The sequence below is a fragment of the Leuciscus leuciscus genome, assembly GCF_965113295.1.
Source record: "Leuciscus leuciscus genome assembly, chromosome: 24".
Lineage (NCBI taxonomy): Eukaryota > Metazoa > Chordata > Actinopteri > Cypriniformes > Leuciscidae > Leuciscus > Leuciscus leuciscus.
The window spans coordinates 18,263,876-18,283,900 of NC_138723.1; the positions used below are offsets into that span (position 1 = coordinate 18,263,876).

At 37.3% G+C, this 20,025-nt stretch overlaps 1 protein-coding gene across 5 annotated transcripts in view; it reads right to left on the reverse strand.

Moving 5' to 3' along the window:
• auts2a (activator of transcription and developmental regulator AUTS2 a) overlaps positions 1-3,882 on the reverse strand; it is a 346,002-nt gene extending 342,120 nt beyond the window's left edge. For all 5 annotated transcript variants that reach the window (XM_082157791.1, XM_082157789.1, XM_082157790.1 and 2 more), the window contains exons 1-2: positions 3,579-3,882; positions 977-1,690 (exon numbers count right to left, since the gene is read on the reverse strand). In XM_082157791.1, coding sequence (XP_082013917.1) covers positions 977-1,252 — 276 coding nt within the window. In that variant the 5' untranslated portion in view covers positions 1,253-1,690; positions 3,579-3,882. The remainder of the gene's footprint in view (positions 1-976; positions 1,691-3,578) is intronic.
• Positions 3,883-20,025: the final 16,143 nt, after the last annotated feature.

The following is a 20,025-nucleotide window of genomic DNA, read 5'->3' on the forward strand; positions in this document are numbered from 1 at the left end:
TCCACACAGTATCCATTTGATCAATCTGCAAATAATATGTGTAACAGACCAAAGCAGCCTGTTTAGTTTCAATATGAATGCTGTCAAAAGGAGTTAGAGATCTAGAGGTTTCATTCTTTAGTTTCTGTGTGTGTCTGTTTTTTTAACAAATGAATCTTTTTAGCAGAATCATCTTTCTTACCAAAAGTCTCTGACTAAAATCTAAATCTATGACTGAAATAGGCCTGTGTCATCTGAACCATCTACAATTATAGCTAAATTATGACATAATGATCATCATTCTTCAACTTCACCAGAAGACATGAACACCTTTTGCTAAATATAACATCCTTCCATGATGATTTATATATAAACAGTTATAATAAATTATTAGTATTCAAACATCAAGTAGTTCGATCTAAAACAGTCAACAACATTCTCGAAACTGCATCTTAAAGCAGGGATATCCTCAACAACAGTTGTGTCCCAAAAGACACACTATAGTCCCTTGTCTTCTTCTACGTAAGGAAAGCTGTAATAGTTGAGTGCATGAATTGTTACGTTCCGCACTTTGTTTTGTTTTGTTCAGTTAAGTAAGTGCATCATCCAAGTACAGTATCTGAAGTGCACTTCTAGTTGGAATTTCCCGTTTTTTGAACACTCTACACACACAGTATTTGTCATACAAAATGCCATTGAATAATGCACAAGTACATAAATTCAGACGTGCCTTACGCCTTTGGCAGGAAAATGGCATATAAAGCCACATCTGCTTGAATCACAAACACACTCACAGTGGAACAACAGAAAATCCAATACTGTGCAAACAGACCCAGGCAATTAGAGTCCAGAAAGAAGCAGTCTACAGACAATAATAAACCAGTCATTATACCGCCACTGAGCTTTTCACAGCCAAACCAAACAAGCACTTCCAAAAACAGCAGTCAAAAACACATTCACACGAAGTCCGCAGTACAAGACTACCCTGGTATCTTACCTCAAGAGCTTCCAACGTCATAAATCCTGATATTGAGAATCCGTCAATGATGTCCTCCTCAGCAGAGGTAGACTCCTTCCTCTTCCTCCTCGGTGGCTTGGGTCGTGAGGAGGAGGAAGAGGGGTTGGTGCGGTCTTCCCTCTCAGAATCCGAGGAGAATCGAATCACGGGTCCCCGGACATGGTTATTCCTGATCCCGTTAGACATGCGCTCCCGGTCTCGCACGGACCGAGTCTTCCGCTTTTTCCGGATCCCGCTGCACCGCGGGCCATCCATTTCACCAGATGACACACTCAAACGAACACTTCCTAGAAAGGAGGTTCTCGGCTCAAGCTCAGTTGTGGATGCAGAACTCGCACAATTCCCAACCAAACACCTGTAACTGAAAGCTTAATAACTGAACTCCAGTGTGAGATGCGCTATTATCCAAATTCCACAACCGGCTGATGTTATGTGACTTTGCTTGAAATGCAATACGCACATGAGATTCCAAAAGAAAAATGCATATATCCACAAGCACAAAAATCCAAAATAGAATCCTGTTAAGGGTTGCCAAACTGGAAAGAATCCAAACTTCCAAATTCAGCCCACGTTTAAGGGAAACAAACTGGCAGATCACTTGAAGTGTCTTCCAACGGAGCTGTAACAGGTCTCCACATGGCTGTCCTCACGGACCCAACACTCTGTTTAAGTGCAGTCTGACACCTTCCCATCCTACAAGTCAAAGAGATAGAGAGCAGATGTTTGAAATGTTTTCTATAAGAGCATTCCCAGAATCCCCACACTTAGCTATACATAGAAACACATCATGCAGCAAATGAATAAAGCAATTTTCATAATACATTTGGACTCTCTGCGAGAGATCATCTTAAGATGCTTTCCTTTTGATCTAATTCCACAATGACTATAGTCACTTTCACATTCCCATCTTCCTAGATCTTACAGTTTCTTGAAAGAAAACAAAATCTATTGTAGAAAATTATTCAAAATGTGTTCTTGCAGAATAAATACATCATATAATGAGCCATTTACAGAGCTGAGTCTAGATCTCCTGTATTACATATTCAAGAGCTTATATTTCTCCTCCTGCAGAGTCATTATTCTGAGACTGCTATAACCGGAGACAGGCGGAGTAAAATTATTCATTTTTCTTAACAGAACTGTAGATCAAGAGAAAAAAATTGTCATTTTCTAACAGCAAATTTTAGTTCAACTGAGTACACTGACAGAACATTTATGGCTTACTTCTAGTCATCTACTCTCAACAGTTACATCTATGTACAAGACCAAGAGCCACAAAAAAATCATTCTGCACCTTACTGATAATCTCTACTAGGGTTCCTCTGTTTATTTCCCAATGTCACCAAACTATAGATAAAACACTAAAAATCTTCAATATAACTAGCTAAATTCAGGGTTGTCAAAGAGAAGTGTACAGGTTCTGCAGCACAGATTATTAGAATTAGAATACTAACAAACCAAGGCCAGCACAGCCTCTGAAATTATTCTTTCTTAGCATTATTTTTTCATTAATCTTAAAAAAGAGACAAGTCTGCACAACATAATAAATAATTGCAGTGTTCATGTATAATGTTCTGTCATTATAAAGTTGCTTAAGTTGTTTGTTTTTAAACTAATGAATCTTTTTATTAGAATCATCTTTTTCTACCAAAAGGCTTTGGCTAAAATGCATGATGTCAAATTGATGACATCATGATCATCACCAGCCGACATTAACACCTTCAGTAGCTACATTATGACATCATATTCAGCTATCAACTTCAACAACTTACAGAACACATATAGAATCTACAGTACATTATGATATCATAATCATCCATCAACTTCACTAAATCTGCAGCTACACTGACATCATAATCAAGCATCACCTAAAACATTATCAGATAACATAAACACCTACATTTTGGTAATCGGCTAAAAATGTTTACTTTACTAGACAACATGAACACTTACAGAAGTAACATTGACTTCATAACTAATAATAATTGATTGACACCTTCACCAAATCAGCAGCTACATTATGACATCATAATCAAGCATCAAACAGCATCAGATGACAAACACCTATGTTATATCACAAATAGCCATAAATGTTAACCTTAGTAGATAACAAAGATTTACAACAGCAATACTGACATCATAGTCAAGCATCAATGTAAACTTCTACAGCAGCTACATTATGACATCATAGACACTCATCAACTTAAACTTCACAAGCCACCAACCTTCATCTGCCTTAAAAATCCACCACTTACAAAACACTGAATATCAGCATTGCAATCTGACTTTTTCCATATGAATTATGCATCCTAGTAACATTTTACCAACAGCAATGATCAACAGTACAGGTCGACTATTATTGCAAAGCTATTCCCAATCACATATCCCTTGAACCTGATGATGCCCTGTGCTGGCACTCCTGTCAGACAAACGCGCGCGCACGCGCGCACTCACACACCAAATATATAAATGGTTTTAATGTATTTACACTCCCTGCCAGCCCTCCCTTCACTCTCGCTGTCTTCCATGAGTCTTTTTTGTCTCTCTCTTTTTTCTCTCTCCGTCAGTAAATCTCACGCACCGTGGCAGGTCCAGCCCACAGCAGCAGCAGCAGCGCCTGGCACTGCCTCCTTCAGCTCTAGATCCACCAAAACACAAAGCCTGCCTTCTCTCCTGCAGGACAAAAGCAACACATGCAAAGCCTGGCGAGTGGAGAAGGGCCGTCCGAGCGAGTCGTCGACATTCGGAAAACGCGCTGCTCTAGAACGGAAAACAAAAGAGAAAATTTTCCACAAACAAATAAATCCTGCAAGGAAGCGAAGCTGCTCCTCTCCGCGAGTCCGTGCTTCAGGATCCCAGAGCGAGCGGGGACCGGGCGGATTGATACAGTACTGCCGCAGTGCCGCTTTACAGGCGATCCGCTTCCTCAGCGCATATAGTGCTGCGCTCTCTATACAGATCTCTCGGCTTAAATGCCTGATACATTACTTTCAGATATTATATCTTACAAAACACTCTAAATGTATTTTAGCATACCATTCGTTTCCAATACATTGCCATCTGCGCTGATTATCAAGATAATGACAATCGTTGTATTCTGTATGGCGCTGATTACTTGGTTGATGACTTAAATTAGGCAAGGCAAGTTTATTTATATAGCACATTTCATATGGTATGTATAATTGTAATACATAAGTGGTTTACACAGAAAGGAAAAAAAAATTAGCACAAAATAAAAGCCAGGGAAATTTAAACAGTTATAAAAGGAATTAAAAGAGATTCATTATACAGTTATAAAATGAATTAGAGTAAAATGAATTAAAGTAGTAAAAAGATGATACATAGAATAAACTTTTCATCTGGCAAAACACAGGTGTATCTTATTTTACATATAGTTTTACTCTTACACTGTGTCTGTGGGGTTGGACGTCTCCAATGGACTCGATTTTTCCCTAAAATGGGACAGGAGGAGCTCTAGGACTGACCTCGGGTTCACTGCCCCATCAGTCCGCACCCCAAAAAAACCATTTGTTTGGAAGCTCTAGGAATGGAGTCGATCCAGTCCGCACCCCACAGAACCTCGAGTTTAATTGACATATCAAACTCACAACTCCACCACAGACCCAGGTCATCAGCATGGTTTCATCTCTCAAGTTCCCCAATTAGGTGGTTTATGTTTCTCTCTTACCCAATTCTCAGTGCCATTTGAGTTCAGTTTAGAATCAAAAGGATGAATACAGTGCAGTCAGTCAGACGTACAGTGGATACAGTTATAAAAAGAATAAAAAGAGATAAACTGGCAAAACACTGTATCATATTTTGTACAGCTGCTTATTATACTGTGAGATCATCCCATGTGGATTGTAATGTGTCTGTGGTGATCTTTCCCTAAAATCGGACAGGAGGAGCTCTAAGACTGACTCTTTGGGTTCACTGCCCCATCAGTCCGCACCCCCAAAAATCCATTTGTTCAGAAGCTCTAGGAATGGAGATATTATATCTTACAAAACACTCTAAATGTAATTTAGAATACCATTAGGGTGCAAATTAGGGTGTTTGACTCCCGCTATTTAAAGGCTAAAACAAAGCAGAAGTATTAAGACGTTTTACTTCCGTATTAAATCTACACATAGCATACTATAGGCCTAAAGAACGTTCAGTTGTGTCTTTAAACGTATGAGACCACAAAAATTTGATTACAAGTTAAAGCACATATATACATAATATTTATAGCCTATTGTTCCATTCTTAAGACCTTCTAAAATGTCTTTAAACATTCCTATTACACTGCCTTTTGCACAGATTATGACAATGAAAACCACTGTGTATTGTACTGCATGATTAATTGACTTGTGCATTAAATGTGGATCAATTAGCCTACATGTATTTGAGTTGATGCTTTAAAACTTGCAGCAGCTAGGAAACATTGTCTTTATTTCCAAAGAACATTTGCTTACAACCTTACAATACATTGACATGACAAATTCAATATACTTCACATGCTGAATCACTGCATATAAGCTACGTTGATTTCTTGATTTATTTACAGTTTATAAGGCACATTGTCCCTTTATGTTCTTTCCTCTGTCCAACCACAGTGTGATGACTCAGGCCTTATTGGCACCCATGAATCAGTGAAAACAATCCTGAAATTTACAGCACCTACACTTGCTGGCTGCTAATCAGACTTAGTAATTGCACAGGCTATTAAATCTTAATTTGGCAACACATTGGTTTTCAACCAGGACTCTGATCCAGCTGAAGAGCAGCATAAGTTTCTTTTGAACCGTGCATCTTATCAATGCACAATGCATTTTAAAGTGTTTTATCATACTATGAAACACTTTTAAAAAAAACGGCATAATCAAACACCTGTTCCCCTTTAACATTTTCAATTCGTGTATCTAGTACTGTATTACCCTCAGGCTGTGCATATGCCTCTAACACTATGCAGTTATTTGACAATTAGTAACATTTGCAAAATTTACAATCAATTAAGCCTTCAAACACATCATTTATGCTTACATATTGTGAATAAGTCGGATGTTGTTTTTCATTCCTTTATACTATTAATATTGCTTTCATTATGTAACATGAACAGGTTTCCACTTGAGGACAACCAAGGGGTGACCTAACGTACCCCTGCTACCGTATCAAACCGCACTGAAACCGGAGCCTAACTTTACTTATTCAAAATGTCTGTGCGGTCAAGAGAGGTACAGCTGGTGCTAGATGGAGAAAAATGCTCCATGAGAGACTTTATGATACTCAAGGCAAACCATTCTGTGTTATATTCCGATACTTATCCATTTCTAATGCTTTATATTTTGATTGCGTCAGCAGTTATTCATTATAGGATGTGGATTGGCATCACTATTTAAAAAAAAAAAAGGGGGGGAAAGGCATACTGTAAAGAATGGTCATGATTTTATTATGTTTTACACTAATTTCATGCAATAAAACATACTGTAAAATCAATGCAGACCAAGTTATTTAATAGGGTTAGGGACCCGAGAGGCAGAATGCTGGAAAAAGCAGTTTGGATATCTGATTTAGATTTTTTTTTTTTAAGAAACAACCAATATGAAATTCTCTGTGTAGAAGGAGCTATTCAGCTTAGCATGAGTGATTTCATCCACTAGATGCGTTTAAATTAGGGATGTCAACGATTAATCGACGATCGATTAATTGTCGATAATACATTTAATCGATACAACTTATCGATCATCGATTAAGCAGGTCTTCATGCGCGTGCGCGCTGCTCAACCGCGAAACTTGTAAAGCGAGCGAGCCGGAGTTATGTTTGGGACCATTTTACACCTTCATCATGACTATAAGTTTGCGTGTGCATTCGCAGCCTTTTGTTTTGTGCAAATGTAAGTTGTAATACTGTTTATTTTCTGTAGGCCTATCTATATCTGACTGATCTCATATTGGATGCATTTGGTTAAGAATGAACTCTGTAGTAAAGCGTCAGCTTCAGCGCGCGCAGCTCAAACGGCAGTGCACGACTAATAATGACTATTGGGACTGTAATATCACATAACATTATAAAGAGAACAATATTGTAATAAAACATTGTGAATTATTTGGGTTTAGTTGCCGTGTCGCGTTGCTCCAGGAAGAGCGCGTCCACAACATGAGTAGTTCTGAATGAATGGCACGTAACTTAGTTCAAGTTCACTTGTGCATGAATTTGCGTCATTTTGTGCAGATATAATTTGTAATATTATGTTTATTTTGAATATATCTGAATAATCTCATATAGGATGCGTTTCTTTTAGATAAATAACGTGCTAGCAAAGTGCTCCAGTTTAACGGTAGCAGATTCATTCAGCGCGTGCAGTTGTTCCAGGAAGAGCGCGTCCACAACAGTCACACATTCTAAGCGCATATGAGGCGGCGTTGGCGACAAAAATAATTAATTTAATTATCAATCACATCGAAACATTTTACAATCCTACTAGCCCTTTATTTATATTTAAAACCATTCTAATTGATTTGGTGAGGAACATAGCGTTTTGAGCAGCATTTGCAGACCCTGTCATGCTGTCATAGCCACTGCAGTGGACACATATCGCAGTATTAAGGCTAACGATTAATCGATTAATTGATCGTTAGTTTAAACGACGATCGATCATGGGAATTTGTGAAAATTGACATCCCTAGTTTAAATCCATCTTTTACGCATCCTGATAGAAAACACACAACCATTTACTCCACATTCATGCCTCATTAAAAAGAGCACAATGCAACGCTTCAAGCAAGTATGACTCTGCACCACTTTCTACCATGTAAACTGTCAAGCATCAAGATATGGATTTTCTACTAGAGGTCCTGCAGTCCTGGAAATTTATTCAGCTAATACAGTGTGTTCTAAAGACTGGGACGGTACAATACAGGATATTTATATAGCGTATAGATCTTTAACTGCGCTCCTCTGCCTGTGATTAATAGACCAATACACTCAAGCATAATAATGTGAATGTATCAAGTAAATATTTGTGCGAGAAGGAAGAAAAAGGAACGTTTCTACTTAAAATTGCAGCATTCCGCATCTCTATAAAATTGATTTTTAAAGCAACAATTGTCTCAGAGCATAACACGCATTGCTTAATTCATTCTCGTGCAATCAGGCCAATATTGTCCTCACCCCATCATTAACCAAATGCCTCATTTGCACTTTCATTAGCTATAAAGATTTTTCATTCTTTCTGGCACCCGATGGAGAGTCACTGTAACGATTTGCATGCTGTGTATCCATAGTGTTTTTATCGATGTTGTCTGAAATAACAGAGCGAGCTCTTCTATCTGCTCCCCGGGAGAGAAGGGATGTAACAGCTGTCTCCTTGACACCAGATGGGCGGGACTGATTTTGTCGTCCATTTGTGGGTTTTTAATTAGTCAGTAAAACACTCTAAATAGGCTGATGAAAAAGGCAGATGACGAAAGGAAATCATTCTCTGAAATATTCATATATTTATCCATTTCTAATGGTTTAATATTTTTATTCTGTCAGAAGTTATTCATTAGGCTATTATGATGTGGATTGGCATCACTATTAAAAATAAATAAAAACGGGGGAAAAAAAGAGTTTACTGTAGAGCTCCACGATCAAAAATCTCCCTCGATTCTGAATAGACAACTAAACAAAAACATGTCATTTATTAGAGGTTCTGACAAAATGTTAATAGCAACAGTCCATTTAAAAAATATTAAATTCATTTTGAATTTTTTTTTTTTTTTTTTTTTTTTACGCTTTGAATGAATGAATTCAATGATTCAATAACTCACATATAAAGACTTAAATTGTTTCATTACTGGATGAATCTGCGTTTTTGAACGAATCTCTTAAATAAATGATTCAATGACAAACCTACTGGCATAACGATGTAATTTATGCAATCTTTATTAGGTGATTACTCTATCATAGACATCAGCGTTTATATCCAAACTACAAACTCCCCGTACTTATGTGATTATTTGAATTGTTGTTATTGAATTACAGAAATAATGATTCTGTGTGGTTGAAAAGACTGTTTGTGAAGCTGACAACTACTCTCTCTGGCTCAACGGCTGCACCAATGCTGTTTTGAATGTTCGCTGTGATTGTACTTGTCAAAGGTTTAATAGAAAGCCGAATCATTCTCATTCAGGAATGAAATCGCATGGGTGTTTGAATTAATCATATCTTGATCATATCTGAAATGTGGCAAAAATCTGAGTGTGTATCATTTCAGAAAGCAAAGCAAATATGTCCTCTCAAATATGTCCACATTTCACTTGTTGGCACGTCTGGATCAGTGTCAGCTACTATTTTTTTCTCTTTTTTGAGATGTTGTCATATTGGAAACAGGCTTATATTTCTGCACTGATAACACACTCAGAACTCGGCATGGAGAATTTCACATTACACAGCATCAACATATGTTTATATATAGTGGTGGATGTGCTTGCCTTTGGAAAGCTTGTTTATTTTTAGCCCTAATGCAGTCTTAACTACAGAGCATTACAAGTGAAAGTGAAGTAATTTATTCACCAGCCCCTATGGACAAAATGATTAACTCAAAGCAACAATGATGTTTAAGCAATGTTAGCATTTCCTCATATTTATATGCAGCAGGAAGCTGAGTGCAGTTCAGAATACACAATACTGATAGACCATTTACACAACATCCAAGGCCAACTGCTCTCTAACAGACGACTGTCAGCTTTGAACAGAAGAACGGTCTACTTTTCAGACCTAAAACATTTATTCCAAACAGCCAGATAAGCACTTAACTGACCTTAAATGTAGAAATCACTTGCTTACTAGAATACTGGAGGACACTTAATAGAACATTTTAAATAGCAAAGGCTCCTAAAACAGGAGCAGCTGGAGAATCTGTAAATCAAGGAAGAGTATTGATCAGGAAAGACTGCTAATAAAACTGAAACCAAAGCCATAAAAGCGAGTAAACAAATGTCCATCCTCTAAAGAAAAAACTACTCAATTAGATGCAGCTAAATAAAATTCCTCAAGAAGAAGTGACTCCCCTGCGGCCCATCGGCTCAGAATCTTCCAGACACCTATCAAACACACTGTCAGTACAGCTGAAGTCTCTCTAGCCCAGAGGAAAACATCACATTGCAGACAATTAAAGGTTTACCACACACACAAACAACAGCCCTATTCAAAAGCAATTTTAAGAACCCATCTCTTGTAAAACCTTATCAAAAAAATAAATAAAAAATAAATCTGACTTCATTTACTAACCCAAACTAACCCTTTAAAATCTGTCATTATGGTTTAAATGCCACTCATTCCTCTTGTTCTGCTCCCTGTATGCGCTGACAGTCACACAGTAACACATGGACCTCTGCCAGCATATTATTACCAACTTTAACAACCATCTGTGTCTCTGACTCAGGGGATGAGGTTTTGATAACTCCCCTGTCATTCCTTGTCATTCTCTCCACCGTGACAAATACATGTATATATGTACTGTAGAAAAGTGTGAGGATAAAATCTATCATTGTAGCATTCATATCAACTCCGCAATATTTATTCTTCCAGTTTTCAAAAACAGTTTTCACTTTTCAGATTGCCGACAAGCGTGTCTATTTATGTGGATCAAACCACCCTTTTATGTTCACTTTAGTGACAGGTAAAGTCCCTTATATAAACAAGTCAAACTTCTTTGCTTATCTTGTTTCTACGAATAACTATCCATTATCACTATGTCTGGAGTTGACTTTGTCTGTATATTCTGTGAAATATCAGCACACACATATATCCAGAGATACAGATACAAGCATGAATGAAAGAAACAGCTATATATTACATATGGATGCTGAGCATGGTTTGGTGTCATAATTGCAAAAAAATCAGCAAAATGCCATGACAAATTATTTTTTGTGTAGTTTACATAAATGTAACTTTTTTTCTGAAAATGTGAGTAGTGCTTTCCCATGCAAAACTCATCAAAACTGGGTTGTCTCCAGGGCATTGCTATGTGGTGGCAAGATTAAATATGGGTTAAATATGGAATGCTTGTTTGCCAAAGACCTTGTTTTACATTTTTGAGTGTTTTTTATAATAAAAAAGATTCATATCATTTATATAGAAATGCTGACTGACAGACAGACATACAGGCAGATAAACAACAGAAAGAATGCCAGACATACAGATAGACAGGATTATATGTCAGGGTTTGGGTTAGTATAATACGTTGCCTATGAAGAACTCATCAAAACTGGGTAGTTTTCATATCATTGCTATGTGGTTGCAAGAGTGTTCTGGATGAAATATGGAATGCTTGTTTGCCAAAGTCCTTGTTTTAAATTTTAATAAAAATAGATTCATGTCATTTTTATAGAAAGGCTGACTGACTGACGGACGGACGGACGGACGGACGGACGGACGGACGGACGGACGGATGGATGGATGGACGGACGGACGGACGGATGGATGGTTAGAAATATAGATGGAAAGTACAGATGAATAGCTGGATGGAAGGATGGATGGATGGATGGATGGATGAAGGGCATACATACAGAACAACAGATAGACAGGTTTAGGTGTTATGGTTTGATTTAGTATAATAAGTTGACATGTAGTTGCAAAGTTACTTATAGTCAGTAGAATGGATGTTGGGAGAGCATTGAGATATTATAAAAATAGCAGATATTAAGCAGACAGTATACTAATACTCTATTATTACTCTAATGAGAGTTAGTTGACATGTAGTTGCAAAGTTACTTACAGTTAGGAGAATGTCTAAAGTGGAAATGAAGTGTTACCAAAATTCCTGGCACTACATGTTTGATGCTCATATTTAGTTTGAATCTGGCTATTTTATTTCAGCAAAGATCTCCAACATGTTTTCTTGTCAAGAAATTTGAGTTGATGGGTGATCTATAAAAGCCTGCCTTTGTTTCATTTATAGTGAGTAAAAGATGAAAAGTGAAATGGGTAAAACAGCATCCCTAAAACAGTGTCAAGGGTGAACATGAAACATTCCGTGACCCTACTGTGAGACTGCCATTCAGTGAATCAACACTGCTCCATTACCTCCTGCACCCTCTCGTCAAGATCACAAAAAAGCTTTTACTTCAAATGCATGTTTAAGGGTTTTCCTCACAGGGCTTTGGGAGGAATAAATGGAGGGGGGAGGAGTGGGATAGAAGAGGATGGATTGGGGAAGAGAGGTAGAAGTGCTATGTTTTTCTTTCACCGTTTTATGGCATGAAAGGAAGTTCGCAACACTCCGCTTCCTGTCGTACATGCACTGGGTCTGCTGAATGTCCAATAACAGAAGGGCCATTAGCTCAAAGCATGTGTCGGGGGGTGTGCGCTCGCAAGCGAGTTGAAAGAGACACAGATGAGCCGCCCAAACCTATCCCTCTTCCCTGGCACTGCGACATTCAGCCATCTGAATACACAATTTACATAGAGATATGTAAATACTGCATATTCTCTCAGCCCCCATCTTGAAAGCATGCGCGCACACATACCCGAACCAGGCTAATTGTTCCTTTTAAGAGGCAAAATGAGAACAGTATCTCATTGTGCAGGCACACGATGGAGAGAGAGAAATAGAAGGATCTCTCCGGAATAGGAGGCAGGGATATTTTCCAATTATTCAGCCTTTCTCTGCTATCCCAGAGGGCAAGCTCTGGAGCGCAAGAGAGGCAAAGAGAAAGTCACACTCGTTTATTAGTATTAGGGGGCCTCTTCTGTTTTTCCTCCCAGACCTGTGGTCCCAACACATAGTAGCAGAACACACACACACACACACAGGGTGGCAAAGGGCAATAGAAGGACATTAGGGGGATTAAGAAAATCACAGAGGTACATTTGTCCCCGAAAAGTATTTGAATACTTCCTGTAAGTCACGTTCAAAATACATGAACGTAATTTCTTCAGATAATACAATCAAATCAAAAGGCATTATAAAATTAAAGAAAGATAAGTCAAGTCATCTTTGTACAATACGGATTGATTCAAAGCAGCTTTACAGAGATAAACAGGAAAATAACGATTCAATGATGCAAACTCAAATCCAAATCCAAAGTCTGTTGTAAAGCAACTCTAAAATGATAATAGAGTCATTATTCAGCTGAAGTCATATCGGTGTTGATTCAGTTCTGTTCAAACACTGTGTAAAGTCCATCAATTATAAAAGGAGTTTAATTCAGCAGCTCAGCAGAAAATAGTGGTGTTATCAAGTTTTGTGCTCATCCAATAGTGTTAGTCCAGTCAAATCAATATTACTGAATATGAATAGTCTTTTAAACCCCACTGTCAACTTATAATATAAGTATAAGACAAAAAAAGTTATTATTATTCATAATAACAACAATATTTTTAAAATATGTATATTATTATATTACTGTTTCGTGTCTTGTAATAGGCGGTTGCTAACAAGTGGCTAAATGGGACAACAGAGACATTCGAGGAGATTCAACATCATCACGCTGAACAGGTAAACTCTGCTAAAGTCTGCTTTTACAGCATAGTTATGCTTATAATTGTGCTCTTACAAACTATTCTAACTCAAACGTTCTGTGAAAATGTTTTTAGATAAAAACTGCAAGAGTTGTCGGAAGCTCAGTGGTGGTGACGTTGAATTTGTGGGACCGTGGTGTAGTTCGTTTATAGCCTACCTTTAGCTTTTTACTTATGGCGACTGCATTTAGGCTTCAAAATTCATAAAAGTTGTGTTCATCTGTGATAATTATCTTGATGGACAAAACGTGCAAGTATCATAAACTTTTGTTGATTACAGAGCTTGTTTTTAGCGATAATCCAAAAGCCCATGGGAAAATCCTATTGGGTTTTGGTCGAGGGAACCAGTGTGATGCTAACTGCCTCTAACACTCTAACTGCCTACAAAGTGACGTCATACCTGCACCACTCTATATTTTTGGAGAGACTGTTTATCCAGAGAGAGAAACAGTGAAAATCTCAGTACAGTGCTAAAATCTGACAGCAGCCTCAGACTCAAAGCTACAGCACTGTTATTTGTGATTTGGCAAAGTGTGACCTGCTTATTGCTGGGTTCCATTGACACTCATGCTAGCAGCCAGCTACTTAAATACCGAAGACACACTGTTCACATTCAGATTGGCGAACACATGCCATGCAGTATACAACATGCCGTTGGCATTCAAACTTTGCTTTTACCATCCGTTCATCCATTCATCCCATCATCCTTATTAGTTTTCGTGCCTCTTGGAAAGCTGTTGCATTCAGTGGTGCTTTCAATGTGTCCAATATGAAGCATTTAAAAATAACAGGAATGGATGTGAATTAATCCTTCACACATGAAAGAAAACAAAAACTAATACCTGTCAAAAAATGATGTGCATTATAAAATGGACCATGCTGGTATACAGCACTATTGTATACAATACAATATAGTTATGGGTATGAAGTAAAATACGTGTTCATCTCACAACTGTGTAGGATATGTGACTGATTGGTATGTCTGCCTGCTCTCCTCCTATGATAGACCTCTGAGAGGTGGTCTGTGCCCTGTACGGACTCAGTGCCTTCTCTAGCACTGCATGTTGGCATTACTGTGATGTAGGTTATTACATTACCTCAATGACTCCAGCTGCTGCTGTACAGAGATGAAGCCATGCATCAAACCTCCACGCGTCTCACCAGACCTGCAGCTCACAGACCACTTCCTTGATTTTATTCTGTCGGTCTGTAGACAACATGTAAAACATGTCACAGTAACATTTTATACAGTAACATTTCAATCAACCAATCAGATCTGAGGGACACATTTACAGTTTATGTCAAGTTTTGGCTTACAAGCAGGGTTTGGTGTTTCTACATCAGTGTTATTCACCTATCATTTCCCTCTGATTTATGTGGATAAAATATGTTGATCCAGGAACATGTCTTGCTTGGCAAAATCACGGTGAACGTGGACAAGCATCCATCCATCCATTCATTCATCCTTCCACATACTCCTTTTGAAAAACAGAAAAATTACATCTTTGGTTGAACTAGTCTTTTAAAGTTTATCTTTCTCGTTACATTGGTAATTTTTTTTAACAAAAAATAAATTAACATTGGTACATTTTGTTCGAATTATGCTTAAAATAAAATAAAGGGGTAAGAAAAATAAACTTAAATCAATAGACTTTGAAAATAAGTCTTTAATACTTTTCAGATTTTGGCTTCAAAAAGTTATATATATATATATATATATTATATATATACGAAGAGTTCAGATGCAAAAGCCTCTAAATGCCATCTGAAATTTTCTTATAGAATGATCATTTTTATCAAGCTCGTATATTTCATTTCAATAATTTCACTTAAATGGCAATGAAGATTACCTATTAATTGTCATTTAAGTGAAATTACTGAACTTAAATATACAAGCTTGATAAAAATGATCATTCTATAAGAAAATTTCAGATGGCATTTAGAGGCTTTTGCATCTAAACTCTTCATATATATAGATGACAAAATATTTTTTTCTGGGGGGAAAAGGGGGGGGGGGGGGGGGTTAAGAAAATGATTTATTTGCAGTGTAGCAAATCACAATATTTGGATGACGTATTATCAATGTAGATTTTCTATATTTCAGTAAAAATATAACTTGCCTGCATAATTTTCATACCTGAAATTAACGACAACTTTTATGTGTGCTGGACAAAGACAGTATTCAATTATTTCTTCATTTTCTAACGGAAGCCAGCAAGATATCTATAAATAGAGATGGAAACTGAAACAGCAATAGGACAACAGAATAAACAAAGCACCTTGTAGGGAAGAAGTGACATCCTGATTCTTGATCATTTCAGCAGGTAAATAATTTTCCACAGAAAAATGTGTGTCTCCGTCATTGGCTTGTCAGGCCTATTGTCCTTGAGCGATGATGCTGCCTGCTTGCATGTCTGAAGGAAAAAAAACACCCATATCACGATGAGAAACAAATTGCACTGTCGCTCTGAATGAATTGAGTGGACAGAAATCACAGGTTTCCACCACTAAACCTTTGACTGAGCTGCGGCTGTGAATTGCTTTGATACATGCCATAAATCCAGAAGTGGGATGGATTTTTGCATCCGGAAAAAATGGAGAGAAGACCGGCACATTTCTGCAGTAGTTTCCACCAAGAGTGCACTTTATGTGTGCGTGCTGAGGAGGAGTTCAGGAAGAGTCAGAGAATTACAGGCTATCATAGACAAGTGGGTGTCAAATTATCCTTTCAGCGCATTTACACCATCACATGTTCCTCTGTGTGAGTGTGTGAGAGTGTGTGTTCCCCTAACCCAGCTGCATCTCCACTGTAATGAGCTTCACTGAAGATGGAGAAAGGGTGTGAAAGAAAAAGAATATCTGTGTATGTTTGTGGGAGAAGAGTGATAGCACACCATGTCAATAAGGACCCGTTTTTAACATGTATTTTAATGGCCAATTTGTTCCTCTGACAAGAGTCTACTCTATACTTTGTATGTATACTTTGTAAAATAAAAATGTATTATACATTTTAAATAATAGTAATAAAAAAAACATGACAATAAGAAACAGTTGTGACCATGTATTTTAATGACCAATTTATTACTCTGACGAGTCTCTATACTGTCAAGTATGCCCTCCATCTGCCCATCTTCAACAGTCCAGTCACATTTCAATGACTATATTTCCCAGTATTCCTCCTGTTCATCACCTGCACTCATCCCGCCATCACCCACACCTGTTTCCCATTAGCACTCCAATCTGCACCAGGATAAGAGCACGCACCTCAAAGTTACTTTTCCTACTAAGACGTAGGCTACTACAGACAACTTAACTGCTGGATCTCCCTGTGTTTCTTCAGCCATCTCATGTAAGCTACTCTTTGGAATATTACACATAGGCCTACCTGTCCACTCACTGTGAAGAGGTGTACGTGTGCTCTCTCGCTCCAGTCATCACTGCTCCGCTATCTGGTAAAGAAAAAGAGACCGTGAGGGTATGTTTACACGACAACGATATGCTTAAAACAGAGAAGTTTTTCCTCTGAGTTTTCCGCGTACAGAGGACACCATTGTCAAAACGATCCCTATTCACACAGATCCGCGAAAACGACTAAACGCTGTATTCTGCTGCCAGGCCATTAAGACTGAACACATAATACGCATGTGCATGACGTCATTTTCTTCAGAGATTCGTGTTTTTGTTGTTTACACGGTGACCGTTTTCAAAAACTTGCACTTTGAAACCCGTTTTCAGGCACCCAAACGCCGTTGTCGTGTAAACGAACCGTCAAAATGTATTAAAAGTTTTACGTTTTTATTTGAAAACGGTGTCGTGTAAACAGCTCCTAAATACGCGGAAAACTCAAAGGAGAAACTGGCTGCTCCGTTTTAAGCATATCGTTAGACGTAGGCTACCATTCATCTGCTCATTATACGGACTGTTCCATTACTCCCCTGCTTGCTGTTAAATTCATTCTTCCATCACTGTACCCAGTTTGGGATTAACCTTATCTCTGTCTCCCAGTCTGGTGTTCCCTGACTGACATATACTTTGTATGTAGGCTACCCAATTTTGTTTATTTAAATGTTTATATTTAAGTTACAAATATGATATAGTATAATAATATTATTATTATTATTATTATTATTATTAAAATAAATTATTAAAATATAAAAAAATTAATATTAAAATAAAAATGACATATTTATAAGTGACTATACTTAAATACATCATTTTATTTACATGTATATAATTTCATTAAAATATTAATTCTATTATTTCTTAAATAAACAAATTAATAATAAAAATAACTTTATGAAAATGTCTATTCCGATAAAATACACTTTGGCCATACTAATGCTGAATGGAGCATTTATTACCCTGCATACTTTGTATATACCCTAATTTTTACTTCAAAAATATATATATTGAATATTATTTCTATAATAAGAATTTATAAAAACAAATACACATTTAATATTTCACCTTTCTGTCACTTTATAATCGATTTCAATGCAATATACTGTAAATAATAAAGCTGTGTTTACTGTTGACTGTATATGTGTGTGGGAGAAAGAAAGAGTGAGAGTATAACACTTGTTTGTGAGCACATTAACACCTCTGTGTTCACTGTTGGCTCCCCTTGCATCATGCATCAGGGCTCTGTGTGTGAGCATCTCCTAAAGTCCTGTCCAACAAACTGAGTAGGATGTTGCTGCAAAGGAAAGACGAACCCAATGAAGAATTTTCTTTTAGAACAAAGAAACAGAATAATATATGCAGGCTAAAATTTGATAGGATTTAAGCCAGAAAAAACGCCAGTAAAATAATACAACATAAAGTTGCAGCACATCTACAACTGCATGATGACATTTTGACAATAAGGAGTGAAACCTAAGTGTGTGTGTGGGCATTACCATACCCCTGATGTTCTGTGGCCTTACATCAACATCTGAAAACTTAAACTGTAAAACACAAGAAAAAAAGATCTTAAAGAGTGATTTCGATTCGTCATTTCGATATGGTTTCGAAAAAGCGCTGTATAATATGCGCTTTTTACAATACAGATTTTCAAAGCAGCTTTACAGTGATAACAGGAAAGCAATGCAACTGAGTAAAAGGAACAAACTGTTACCTTGTGTTTCCAGGCAGACAACTTAAACCTGTGCTGGCATGGATATTATCGGATTTTGAATAACTTCTGTGATTCGACACCACAAGACAGAGCACTAGGAAACCCATGAAAACCATGTCTGTGCAAAAATGAGGAAAGATGTTATGAATGAATGTTTAAGGAACTCTTATGGGTCATTTTCACTCACTTTTCGTCCGCATCCATATGAGGAGTCACTTCAATCATATCTGACAATTTTCTGATATGACAACATAACCGCTTTTCCTTTTATGTGGTATTATGAGAATTTAAAAATAATGTACTCATCCCTTTCTCCACAGCCTTGATAAAAAAAAAGTTAAAAAAAAAGAAATGGCCAAACCAGCCAACAAAGCTGTTTAATTCATAATGAGGTAATGAACTGAAAAATTGATCCAATTTTCATAATGGTTTTCAATGACCCCACAAAAGAATCTCACTTCTGTTATATGGTCATATTAAACCGTTCAGCTTTTAATGCTGACCTTACACTGTCATAAATTAATAATTTAAGGTGATGGTCTGACATAAGGGAGAGCAAACTATAAAGTTCAAAAGCAAAAACATATGGCTATCTGAAATTTAATGTGCATTCATAAGATAAATGAAGCAGAGAGTTAAAGCGGGACAGTGGCCTTTAAGGATAATTGAAGGATACTGCTCGTATAATTTTAAGCTTTTGGCATTTAAAATGAAATGCATCGCTAGTACATGTTATATCAATATTTTTAGTATTAAAGGAGTCCTCATATTTTTTTATGTTTTAGTAGTGAAACTGGTTAAAAGTTGGAGGGTAATAAACAGCTAAATAAGTTTATTAGTTATTTCATTACAAGCAAAGCGGTGTTTGTTTTATAAAACCTTAACCTCCTGCCAGTATAAAAGGTGCCCTTAAAAAGAAGGCAGTCACATTTGTGTCGGCTCTCATTTGAAGCATGGGACACATCTGAAAGCTTTTATTGTTATCTTTTAAAAGGCCATTGTCCTCTCTCTCCAGGCCTCCATCAGCACTATAAAAATGACAGCAAGTCGACGTTACAGAGATTTAGGGCAGACGCAGTGGGCTAGGTTTGCCTTCTCTTCCCCTCTAATGAGTACAGTTTGTAGTCTCAAAGCTCTGGGCACATGAAGGCTCTGATAATGAGAGAAACGGCCACTGGGGAAATCCTGTCTCACACAGTGTCATTCAGGTCTGCCTCGTGCATTTCCAAGCTCTGTTCTCTGAGGGTGCATTATTCTTTATAGACTTTTAGTGGTGTTTGCTAAGGCCAGTATCAGTGTTAGTTTACTCCGTGTTAGGGGTTTATTCCAATCCTTAACCCCAAGTATTACATTTTAGTGTGTAACTCAAACCACACAGACATGAATCACTGTGCAGAGCAAGTACTTTTCTAAGTGATTGGA